At 46.1% G+C, this 11721-nt stretch overlaps 4 protein-coding genes across 4 annotated transcripts; all 4 read right to left on the bottom strand.

Annotated features, from left to right (window-relative positions):
- Window positions 1-666: 666 nt before the first annotated feature.
- On the bottom strand, window positions 667-5602 carry LOC127322852 (mitochondrial import inner membrane translocase subunit TIM17-2). The gene is made up of 2 exons (XM_051351258.2): window positions 4841-5602; window positions 667-1003 (listed from the first exon to the last, which is right to left on the bottom strand). The coding sequence occupies exon 1, from the start codon at window positions 5501-5503 to the stop codon at window positions 4850-4852; it is 654 nt and encodes a 217-aa protein (XP_051207218.1). The 5' UTR covers window positions 5504-5602; the 3' UTR covers window positions 667-1003; window positions 4841-4849.
- On the bottom strand, window positions 1707-4834 carry LOC127322851 (mitochondrial import inner membrane translocase subunit TIM17-1-like). Its single transcript, XM_051351257.1, has one exon. The coding sequence runs from the start codon at window positions 4512-4514 to the stop codon at window positions 3798-3800; it is 717 nt and encodes a 238-aa protein (XP_051207217.1). The 5' UTR covers window positions 4515-4834; the 3' UTR covers window positions 1707-3797.
- Window positions 5603-6956: 1354 nt separating the features above from the next.
- LOC127322813 (uncharacterized) lies at window positions 6957-10015 on the bottom strand. Its single transcript, XM_051351218.2, has 3 exons — window positions 9619-10015; window positions 9037-9219; window positions 6957-7547 (listed from the first exon to the last, which is right to left on the bottom strand). The coding sequence occupies exons 1-3, from the start codon at window positions 10012-10014 to the stop codon at window positions 7173-7175; spliced, it is 954 nt and encodes a 317-aa protein (XP_051207178.1). The 5' UTR covers window position 10015; the 3' UTR covers window positions 6957-7172.
- An 86-nt stretch (window positions 10016-10101) lies between these two features.
- On the bottom strand, window positions 10102-10596 carry LOC139835491 (putative F-box/FBD/LRR-repeat protein At3g49030). The gene has a single exon (XM_071825348.1). It carries the CDS (start codon window positions 10594-10596, stop codon window positions 10102-10104), a length of 495 nt encoding a protein of 164 aa, XP_071681449.1.
- Window positions 10597-11721: the final 1125 nt, after the last annotated feature.

Raw genomic sequence — 11721 nt, 5'->3', positions numbered from 1 at the left:
AAAAACTGTTATTCTGATCATAAGCTTTGGAGTTAGTTGTTTTTTAGATAAAAGGCATATGAATGCTGACTTTAAATTAATAAAACCTAGAGAGATCCAACATAGTTAGTTGTTTGTATTAGATATAATTATATTCGCCATGAATAGAAAAAACATGACCACCATCGATGATGGAGACAAAGAGAAGAAATATCAACACGGATGGTTGATGGGCCGTTAGAGCATTTGTTCATCCCGGTGCAACGCACGGGCACTTTTGCTAGTCTATTCCTATGCTTTTCCTATCTTTTAAATCAAAGGAGCCCTCAGCCGTTGGGCAAGTTGTAGGTGTCCTTTAAGAAGCGGTAGATGGAACCTCAGCTCCCATGGCGAAAGCCCGACAATAGACAATCGAAGGTTGACTAGTACCGAGGATCTCAGAATGTAAGAAGAAAGCCTCCATCACAGAACATAATCACATAATAAAATATATAACAGACAACAGACTCCTGATCGCCACCACAGCAAATAAAAATAGAAGAAACAGATATAGATTAGAGAATCTATATTGGGAGGAGCAACCTACCACAGAACATCAAACCTGGCATCCAAGACCAAGCAGAAGAACTATAAGATAACAGAATGCAATGCAACCGCCTCACACTGAAGGTCACACCAGACGCCAGATGGGGGATATTCTAAGGCTTTTTAAGTGCAGTACATTTGCACAACATGATGGTATATGTATTATTACTGTCACTACTAGGTGAACAATAGGATGCAGGGTTGTAGACCTGCCATGTTTTAAAAGCACACGTACATTAACTAAATAATACATAAGAGCCAGCGACCAAAACATTTTCCCAACAGGTTCGACCCATAGATAATAGTACTGAAAGTGGAGCAACACACACTTCGGTTCCCCTCAAAAATGTATTCCATCTCTTCTTCAAGATATTGCATCCCCAGTTCAAGACTACTACTTCCGGATCGAGCCACACTGGGCATCAGTGCCATCAGCTACCTGCACCAATGAAAAACATATCATCAGATCATCACATATTCTACTCCATCTAAGAATATGCAAGCATGAATAACCGACCTATATCCTTACAAGAACAGCACAACTAAACCACATGAACTTGCTCACTGTGCAACAAAAGCACACCAAATTTACACCAAATCAGACAGACAGCACAGGACAAGACCATATGACCGAATCATGTCCAACAGACATCTCAATAGAACAGACAAAAAGATAGCGGTCTTCTCATGGTTCCAGAATACAAGCCAGAGGCTAGCCAAATATTGAGTGAGAGCAATCTAGACACTCCGAAAGATCAGCTATCACAACTTCAAGTACATGAGCATATATAGTAGCACATAGTTCAGCGCTCCTTGGGCATCGACCTTACAGAAGCTTCACAGTTTCCGTCAAAGTTCCAAGGTTGCATCACTAAGGGTGTGTTTGGTAGCTCGGTCCAACCCAGATATTCTCAATCCAACCTAGCTCAACCAACTATTTGTTGTTTGTTAGCCCGGGTCGGCCCATCTCAGCACTGCTGACCTGATACGAAAAATGGCTCTCAGCCAGGCTGGGTTGAGAAGCCCAAATCGAGCTTCACAACTCAGCCAGGCTGAGCTCATACCCGCAAAGAACTGGCCCTTGCGCGACCCCCACCCCCACATTTTTCCTTCTCATCCCCCCCCCCACCCACCCGCTCCTCTCGCTCCTTCTCCACGCCTCCGCCGACCGCTTCTCCTCCACGCGGGACGCCGGCGAACTCCTCCTCCTCCACGCATGGACGCCGACGAACTCCCTCCTCCACGCCTCGACGCGTCGGACAACTGCTCCTCCCGGACGCGCCTTGCCGGAGATCCTCCTAGACGCGTCGGTCAAGGTCGACCAGACGGGCCCCAGGCTCCTCCACCGAGCTCGACTAGCCGGCGTCGTACGCGCCTCGCCGCAGTTACCTCGACGCACGCGCGACGCCGTAGTTACCTCGACGCACCGCGCGTCGCCGTAGTTGCCTCGCTGTCGCTCCCTCGCCTGAGCTTCTCGACCAAACTCGACCAGACAGGGTCATCCGCGCCTCGCCGCAGCTGCCTCGCCCGACGCGCGTCGCCGGAGCTCCCTCGCCGGAGCTGGCTCACCGGACCTACAGGACCCGATTGCGTTTTTCAGGTACCCGATTGCTTTTATTTTCTGTTTACACGGACCCGATCGCTTTTTATTTTTTATTTTATATACAGGGACGTGATTATGTTTCATTTTGGTATGCAGGGGCTTTGTGCAAATTTTCAACCTCTCAGCTAGGCTCACCACACACAACCTGCCAAACAAGTGACACACTCAGCATATCTTCCTTGGCCCGAGACACCAAACACATAAGAAAATCTGAGCCCAACCAAGATGGAGCCAGCTTGTATGAGGGCAGATTGCAATTCTCCATTGGCCCGGGCTACCAAACACACCCTAAATGTACAGTTCAAGAGCAAGGACCATGGATCAAGAATAAAGAAATCACTCAGCTGAGAGCTGAGTGCTGACATAACTGATCCTATAAATAACGAACAAAAATCAGCTAATTTAGTACCGTGTCATGTATATTAGTACTTCTCTATTGTTAAAACTTGAAATCAAAAAATTCAATTTATGTTACATATATGTGAGCCATTCCTGCTACCTGCATAAGATTTTATACGTAGTTATTTAATCACGAGGTAAGACATGTATATTTTGTTTTCGAGTTCTATTAGGCAGCCAAGGGGCATGTCCTGGAGAGATTATTTCAGTTGTTAAAGAGTGGAGCAATCAATCCCGGAGATCGTATAAAAGATTGGCATGCAGAGCAAGATATTTTCATGGTTAAAACGACTCCAAGAACCTTAACAGGTATGTCAGAACTCATTACCTGACAATTCAACTAAATAGGGCCATGGCGCCCAGGACTACAAAATAATGTTTCCCATGTTTTAATGAAACCACGACATAAATATTCTTCACAAAATTATTACCATCTTATTACATGATAAAAGCAAACCAGGCCAAATATTCTTGACAAAATTATGACCATGTCCATAAAGAGTACAACAATGTTTGATTTTGTGTTATTTGCAAATGCTTGATTTTGTGTTATGTTTCCTCGGCCACTTGAACAACCAGCTTATAAATGGGCAACCCAAAAATTACTCATCACTAAGAAGTCCAAAGTAATGCACTGAAGTCATAGATCATTATGTGATCAAATGCATGGTCTGAACCTACAAGCATCAGCTTTTCTAGCCGATAATACAACCTTAGAACTTTTATACAAGTATTTAGGCTCGATTAACAGAAGCAGAATATGTCAACAGTTGCAGCTATTGTAGGTTATAAACATAATGATCCATGCAGAACTAGTCAAAAATTGGGATGTTCTGACTCACTCAGCTTCAAGATAAATAAGAACTTTGTAAAATATAGGATACAAATAAAACTAAAGTGGCATAAAACAAATTAACGACGACACAATTCTCATCCACTAGACACATTGTCCAAACAATATCATCCATATACTAGGAGAAAAAATATGAAAGCCTAAATACTCTTATGTGGTCACGCCAACGACTATATTTTGATCCTTTACATCACCAAACAGAAAAGAAACCACATTTTATCAAGGAATGCCAAATAGAAGAGAAATTAACAGCACACGCGGAGAAATCCCTATGTCCATGAACTGGGCAATAAGAAATCCAAGTCTTTGTGGAATCCTAAGATAGCACTTTTCTCAACATTATCATTCAGATTGGAACTAAAAAAAACCACACCTTTTTCACTTGTAGTCGAACGATGGTATTGGAGGGCTGGGCGTATCAAAGCTCTCCAATATCTCCGATGTGCCCCTAGTGCTACTAGCCTTCTTCTTCTCCTCCTTACCAAATAGACTGCCAAACCAGCTACCGCTAACACTCGAGCTTGCAACCTCAGTAGGGTACACGGGTAGTTGGGGAAGGCCTGGGAAGCTGCTGCTCGAGCCTGAGAGGTCAGTATAGGACCCATGCGCCTGAGGTAGGCCTGTAGCAATGGTAACATTGGGGTCGTCGGCAGGGAGCGGTGGGGTGTTCTGCTGCTTGGCAAGGAAGGTGTTGATTACGATGCCAGCGCCCTCAATACCTGCGAGGAAGGCAGCGCCAACGATGGCACCTCCAACAGTGGATCTGAGGCCCTTGCGCAAGGAAAGGAGCCCGCTAGTTGAGGCACCAGCAATGATGGAGTTCCAGGGGTCCTCCTTTTGGCGCACGTAGACCGTGGTGCAGTCGAAGGTGGAGAAGAGGGTGCCCCAGACGGCGAAGCTCCCGCCGAGTCGTGGGGCGTTCATGCGCGCGGCCTGCATACCGCCAACAATCCGTGCGCCATTGGGCGAGTTGTAGAGGCCCTTGAGGAAGTGGAAGGCAGAACCACCTACAAGACCCATGCCGAAAGCCCCGCCAGCATCATCGAGGATGCGGTCTGGGCATGGATCTCTATCCAAGAAAGACCCCGACGACATAGTAGCTGCTGGGTAACCCTATCTGAAGACCCGATGCGCTGTGGCGGAAGTCGGGGCGATGGCAGACGGACCTATGCGTAACAACGAAAGCTTCCAGTCCGGGATTTATTTGGAGATACGAGCGGCAGAGGAGGTTGCATATAACACGACCAATACGACTTGTTGGAGAATACGGAATTGATGGATCTGATGATGGCATGTTTGTTGCACAAGAAAGAAAAACGGACTCGGGGGGTCGAGAGCAGGAGGAGTCCTAATCGCATCGGGATCAATTGAAATAGAAGGAAGAATGGATAGATGATTGGAGAGGTAAAAAAAAAGAGCACCTTTTTAATTCACTTGTAGTCGAAGGATGGGATGGGAGGGCTGGGGGTCTCGAAGCTCTCCAACATCTCACCACTGGTGGGCTTCTTCTCCTCCTCCTTCTTGCGACCGAAGAGGCTCCCGAACCAGCTACCGCCGTCGCTGGATGTCCCGACCTCGGGGGCGATGACGGCGGGCTGGGGCAGGCCCGGGAAGCCTTGGAACCCGCCGATGGCGGCGGCGGGGTCGTCGGCGGGGAGCGGCGGGGGCACGGCGAGGACGCGGTTGAGCATGAGTCCGGCGCCCTCGATGAGCGCGAGGAGGCAGCCGCCCATGAGGGCGGAGCGGCCGGCGGCGGCGGCGCCCTGGCGCATGGAGAGGAAGCCGCCGGTGGCGGCGCCGGCGATGATGGAGTTCCAGGGGTCCTCCTTCTGGCGCGCGAAGACCATGGTGCAGTCGAAGGCGGAGAAGAGGCCGCCCCAGACGGCGAAGCTCCCGCCGACGCGCGGCGCGTTCATGCGCACGGCCTGGGCGCCGCCGAGGAGGCGCTCGCCGTTGGGGGAGTTGTAGGTGCCCTTGAGGAAGTGGAAGACGGAGCCGCCCACCGCGCCCATCCCGAAGGCGCCGCCCACGTCGTCCAGGATGCGGTCCGGGCACGGCTCCCGCGAGGTCTCCGGCGTGCCCATCGAGGATTCGGCGGCGGCGGGGGAGAGGAACCCTAGCTCGCGGCGGCTGGCGTGGAGAGGAAGAAGAATGGGGAACAATGAAGGATGGCTTGTGGGAGGGAGCTTTTTAGCGGCGACTCGTCTTGTGGCCTACGTGTTCTGGCAAGGCCACTCTACTTCTCTCTATGCGTGTGGGTCCTGGTTGTTCTGGCAAGGCCACTCTACTTCTCTCTATGCGTGTGGGTCCTGGTGGTCAGCGGGGTCCACTGTCACTGGCGAGGAGAGGCCGAGCAGTAGGCGGTGGAGATATTTTAGGCCCGCCCTTGCTACACAAACTTGCATAGTGTATAAAATGGCCCACTGAAGTAACCCTATTTGGGCCGGACCGATTGTGACCACGACAAGAGCGAATGCAATTTCTGCTTGTGAAAACAACACTTAGAGTGGTTTGGAAGCCAGGCTTTCATTTTATTTGTAGCATTTTGAAATGCATACATGCATTCATTTCATTTTCATTGTAATTTCAGAAATGGAAACTTATTTGGTTGTCACAGGAATTGCAAATGACAACATAATTCAATATTGAATTTGTAAATGGCTTCCACAAGAATTGCAGATGACAGGTCTCAGCTTGGAATTGTGTTTACCCATGGTGTCATTTTGCTGGATTTCCTAAATGAAATGATGACCCAATTTTGTGACAACCAAACAGCCCACCTATGGAATTCCAGAATTCCAGGCCCAAATGATGGATACCAAACGACCTCTTAGAGCAATTCCAATAATATAGCCAGCTGATGGCTATAAGCAATATGCCACCTCATTTATAGTCAACATATAGCTAGCATGTACAATAGTTGGCTCTAAGATTGCACTACTTTATCAACACATGGCCCACTATTTAGTCTCACAAAGTGCCTAGGAGCACGTGCTAGAGCTGGCTATTGCATTAGAGTCCACCCACCTTCTCTCTCTTCTTCTATCTCCTCCAACTAAGCACATATATTATATTTAAATCCTTATTATAGCCTGCTGACTAAGCCTTATTATACTTGCTCTTACAACAACGTGGTTGTTAGTATCACAATACAACACAGATCCCAGTATCTTAAGATACCAGGATGCTATGAGGCTGAAACGATATGTATCCTATCAGACCGAAACGATACATACCGTGTACCCTAATCAAGTGCTATCATTGTCAGAACACGATACCATGCTTTGAATCAGTAGCATCCCGATACTTCTGCAACATGTGATATCACACACCAGTTAAAACTAACCAAAGAATTAGTTAACCTGACATCATCGAGCCGCCTTATAAGCACGTAATCGTTTTATTGGTTTCTGTCTATAATATGATATACCACTCCCTTACAAGAAAAAAAAAATAACTTGGCACTATGTTTTTCTATAAATACATGCTCGGTAACCATTTTATTTAACACATAAATTGATTATATTTTGAAAAATAGAAACCGCATAGTGTCATGATATTACGATACGATACTGTTGAAGGAAAAAAAAAACGATACTGCCTAATCTCGATACTGAAAACCTTGCTTACAACACATGCAACATAAACAGGTTCTGACAGTACAGCGGATAAAACATAAGCAAGTTCTAACAGCCTAAACCTTGCCAAACAGGCCGATGATGACATTGTCCTGTAACATGATTTTGATCGTTACTACAGAGTAGAGTGCAACCAGATGATACCAAGAGAGAGACTGCCAGCTAGTGCAAGGCACAGGCTGCTGCCCACAACCTTCTTGAACAAACCACCGTGCGTGCGAAATTCCGTACATGTTTCTGGCCTAGAGAAGCTTAGTAATGTCTGACAGAGATCCTCGGCGATGCTTCCAGTGATTGACTGATGGAAAGTTACTCTCACTTCTTTCAGCGCTGTTGCCCAACTGAATAACCGCTCCACAAAAGCAACTTCCTTTTCAGCTCCTCTCCAGCCTGTAATTTCTATGTTCCAGAGGCAACTCAGCTGGAGTTCCTCGGTTTTCCAGTTTGGTGGCTGATCACATACGCAACCTGATGGGCATCCAGTTTCTTCCTGGAAAAGGGGAGCATACCGGTTTGATGTCATGGAATGGGAGAAAAACTAGAAATTATCAAACTACTTGAATACTTTGAGATATGGCAACCAACATATATAATCTACAAAGGTATGTAACACATAACAATAAGTCTGAAGCCAACCTATTGCAGGAGATATGATTTTTTTTTGTAAAAGAGAAAATCACACAATATTATTATTAGAGTAGAAATCTAAAAACAAACCTATATTGCTAAGAAACTGTCAATAAGGGAGAACAAAAGCAACAAATGAGTGGCTCCGTTTATTTGCTGGAAATGAGGTCCCAGTTTTCTCATTATCAATTGAGAGTAGTGCCAGAAATTAGGATTTTCTGGTGGCGAGTTTTAAAAGGTTACTTGACATGCCATTGAAGAACTAAAAAGAAGGCATATAAAGGAATTGAGCATATGTCCGACGTGTGGTCATGAGGAGGGGCTGTATATATCATGCGCTTATTGCTTGTGATCATGCGAAGCAATTCTGGACAGAGGCACACAAATTCTTTCAGTTCAAATTACTCAGGTTACAGCCTATGACCTGGAGACAGGATATTATATTGGACAGTTCTATGCTGTCCAAGAAGGTTTCGGAAATACTAGTCTCGGTGATGTGGGCCATTTGGAGCAGCAGACATAAATACACACATGAGGAGGTGAGGTTCAAACAACGTAAATCAGTCGAGCTTGTTAATGAGTTCATCAGATCACTCAAGATACCACAAGAGCAAGGACTGGTTGCTCGTCCTAATCAGTCCTGGAAGCCACCAGACCAGGGCTGGATCAAGGTCAATACTGATCATGGATTGACACTGATGGAGCAATTGATCCTATAGGAGGAACGGCTGGTGCTGGGTTTGTTGCTAGAGATGGCAGGTTCCTGTTTGTTGAATGCAGGAAGTATACCAGTGTGGATCCGTTTCTTGCGGAGTTATTAGCCTGGCGAGATGCTATCAATCGAACAAGGGAGAAGAACGCTGCCAGTGTGTGTGTGGAGACAGACAGGAGACAGTGTCGGCTTGGAACTCCAATGCCAATATTAGATTTGTGGGAGTTCATATTCTCACTGAAACGAAAAGAATAGTGAGTTTTTCCAGGGTTTTTATTCAGTTTTTGTACACAGAGAAGCTAATAAGGTAGCACACATGTACGCATGCCATTCTCTTAGTCAAGATGCTCCCTTGAGCAGCTTCGGTGTTTGCCCTGGTTTTCTAGATGAGGTTGTTCATCCAGAATTTGTTTCAGGTATGGAATAAAGTCACTGAGGTCGAAGTTCAAAAAAAAAAACAGGCCAAAGAATCTTTTAAATGAAACATATTACCCAGTTAACAAACACAACAGTCAATAAATATGCCACTTCGTCAAAACTTGACAAGCAAACCAACAAACCAAGGCACTGGTAACTCAAGCCTGGATCTAGAAATACAAATACATATTGACCATATATCTTTAGAAGGACGTAGAATTACCTCCAGTTGCTCAGTACTGACGTCAAATGCAAGAGCCAGCTTTCTTACATTAGTACACATCCTGAGAACATGGAATAAACTAGCTCCAAAGGAATGTCCCTTTGCCTCCACATTCAGGGATAATAACATAACATGAGGGAGCCTTGGCATTTCTTCTATCAGGTATGGGTGGTTGGCAATGTCCTGTAGGTTGATATGAAGTAACAGAAGGAGTATACATAACAGTTGGAAAAAGACACAGACATCTCATTTTCTACGAAGTGATTAACAAAAAGGATATGATCTTTTGTGTCTGCTCTCCACTGTGGCCCCTTGAATGACTAAAATCATAGTGCAGTAGTGCTAGAATTCAATGTTATTGTAAGAGGATATAAATGTAGTGGGAAAGAATAAAGATTGCATGCACTAAGCCATGTTACCGGGGCATGAGGAAACAAATACAAGTGAGAATTTTGTACTAATGTTTTGTCAAATATACCAATTGACATGTTCCTTAAGACCAACTCATGTTTTCCTTACCACTATTGACTTTGCGGCTTATTACAATGATGAATAACTTAAATCGAATAAGAGCAAACTCACCTTCCGATAGACAAGCGTGAAGTAAAGACAGACGATGTGCTCAAAGCAGTGCAAAAGCCCAGTGGGATTATGTGGTAAATACAAATTAAATGGATGCGCAGGAAGACGGCCAGCGTAGAGAAAAGAGAGATTCGCCATCTTATCAAACTGGACGGATCTTGGACCACAATAATAATTCCACTCGAGCGAAATGAGCTGAGGGGCTGAGATTTTGGCAGCTGGCTCGCTGGAATTCACATCAAAATCCATGTAGCAGCGTTCTTTTAGGAGCTTGAGTGCTGGTGCCACTATAGTGAGCTGCTTCAAGGCAAAATCCGTGAGCTCTATTTGGAGGAGAGACTCCGAGCGAATGTTGACAATGCCACCACTGGGGTTGTGTAGGCCCACATTGTCCATCTCTATTTGTAGGAGAGACTCCGAGTGGACTACGATGTTGCCCAGAACTCCGACATCACGGAGGAATAGTTTCCGCAAGGACGGGCATCACGGCGAGGAGACCATATCACCGAGCCTGCACGGACCATGCAGCCTAAAGGCTACGAGACGGAGATCGGTGAGCCTGCCAAACACGCCGGAAGGCGGAAGATTGAGGTCAAAATGACCTAGCATGAGCCAGATCGCGGTGGCTCTCTCAATGCAAGGCAGCTCAACAACTCCCCATTTCCAGGTCGCCACCGACTCCGGATCGGCGTCCCGGAGGTGGACGGAGAGGGAGCGGATGGCCGGCGCTTCGTGCGCTGTGAGGGCGGACCGTATGTGGTGCGGCTCGGTGCCGACGGGAAAAAGGAGCTCCGGAAGGAACGCCCAGAGGCCACGCCAGCGGCGGGAGAGGACGCTGGTCCGAGCAGCGACGGCGGTGGCCCTGCGGAGCTTGGCGAGGACGTCGATGAGAATGTCGTCCGGCAGCGCGCTGAGGCGGTCCTCCTCGTCGCTGCCGTCGGGGAGCTTCAGTCGCTTGGCCGCATCGCTGTGCTCCATTGGGTGGAGGGAGGAGGACGGATTTGGCGGATCTCACAGACTCACACTCTCACACCGCACGGTCAGCACCATTGCAGCGAACTCGGCTAGGGGGAAGGGTTTGCCACGGTGAATTGGGGATTTTGCCGATTTGGTGGAAGGAGACGGGAATGGATAGAGATAGTTGGGTGAAAGCTTTTTTTTACAGTTTTGCCCCGCGAGATGCAATTTCGTCTTTTCTTTTTACACACAGATATTTTTTTAAACAAGGTCAGCAAGCCGTCACATTAAAAACCTTCCAATCCTTAAAGTACCCTGAAAGGAAAAAAGAGTGCGTCTAGAACTTGCCGCATCGAGTTTATCATAGAACTAGGAAAGTTGCCTGTGCGATGCACCGGGAAATGTATTCCAACGGTTGACAGTTGCCGGATGCATTGAGCTAATAACACGTTTGAGCACAGTTTTGTAGCAACTCTTCATGTCGCAAATAGCCGCTTTCAAAGTGCTTGTAGCGTTTATTGTGCTTGTGGTCGCGCACCGTCAGCACTTTGCGAGCAGTTGTCGACGATTGACATGTCGATGAAGATGACAATGTACACCTTGTGGTATATTATGTTTATAGGAAAATTAGCCGGTGCGTTGATACGGTGTTTTTGTTTGCATTGTGTGTGGTATCATGTAGCAATTGCTAGGTCAAATAGTCCATCACAAATTGGACTGATCTGTTCCTAAAATTGCCGTGGTACAGAGTTCATATAACACAAATTATATAACTAAAATAATAATTCATATAACGGTTGAAAATGCGTAAAAATTAAATCCTCAATAGTTCAAACGTCTTTTATAGTCTCAGTTACTATTAGTTTCATTGTATTTTATTATTACTTTATGTGTTGCTACGGTTTGTTTTTATCTAATACACGATCGTGCTTTGATGCCATGCATAATATAGCTAGCTCAGATCTTTTGTGTTAATATAGGCAGTAAAATCTCACTTACATAGGCACTTCACCACAATATTTTAGCCTCTAGACAAAAGTTACCACAGTTTTGCCATATGAGAGTATTTTAAAGTATTAAGAATACTACTCACAATACTACAGAATCACATATTTTTCAGGAGAAACAATTATTTTTATTTGCATC

This window comes from Lolium perenne, chromosome 2 (genome assembly GCF_019359855.2).
Source record: "Lolium perenne isolate Kyuss_39 chromosome 2, Kyuss_2.0, whole genome shotgun sequence".
NCBI classification, from domain to species: Eukaryota; Viridiplantae; Streptophyta; class Magnoliopsida; order Poales; family Poaceae; genus Lolium; species Lolium perenne.
This window is presented reverse-complemented; position numbering and strand designations above follow the sequence as displayed.

Bases quoted from the DNA above. Each gene is read 5' to 3' on its own strand.
- LOC127322851 (XM_051351257.1), bottom strand. From the start codon at position 4,514: ATGTCGTCGGGGTCTTTCTTGGATAGAGATCCATGCCCAGACCGCATC.
- LOC127322852 (XM_051351258.2), bottom strand. From the start codon at position 5,503: ATGGGCACGCCGGAGACCTCGCGGGAGCCGTGCCCGGACCGCATCCTG.
- LOC127322813 (XM_051351218.2), bottom strand. From the start codon at position 10,014: ATGGACAATGTGGGCCTACACAACCCCAGTGGTGGCATTGTCAACATT. The intron at 9,220-9,618 runs GTGAGTTTGCTC...ATCAACCTACAG, and splicing joins TCACGCTTGTCTATCGGAAG to GACATTGCCAACCACCCATA. The intron at 7,548-9,036 runs GTAATTCTACGT...CCCCTTTTCCAG, and splicing joins TCAGTACTGAGCAACTGGAG to GAAGAAACTGGATGCCCATC.
- LOC139835491 (XM_071825348.1), bottom strand. From the start codon at position 10,596: ATGGAGCACAGCGATGCGGCCAAGCGACTGAAGCTCCCCGACGGCAGC.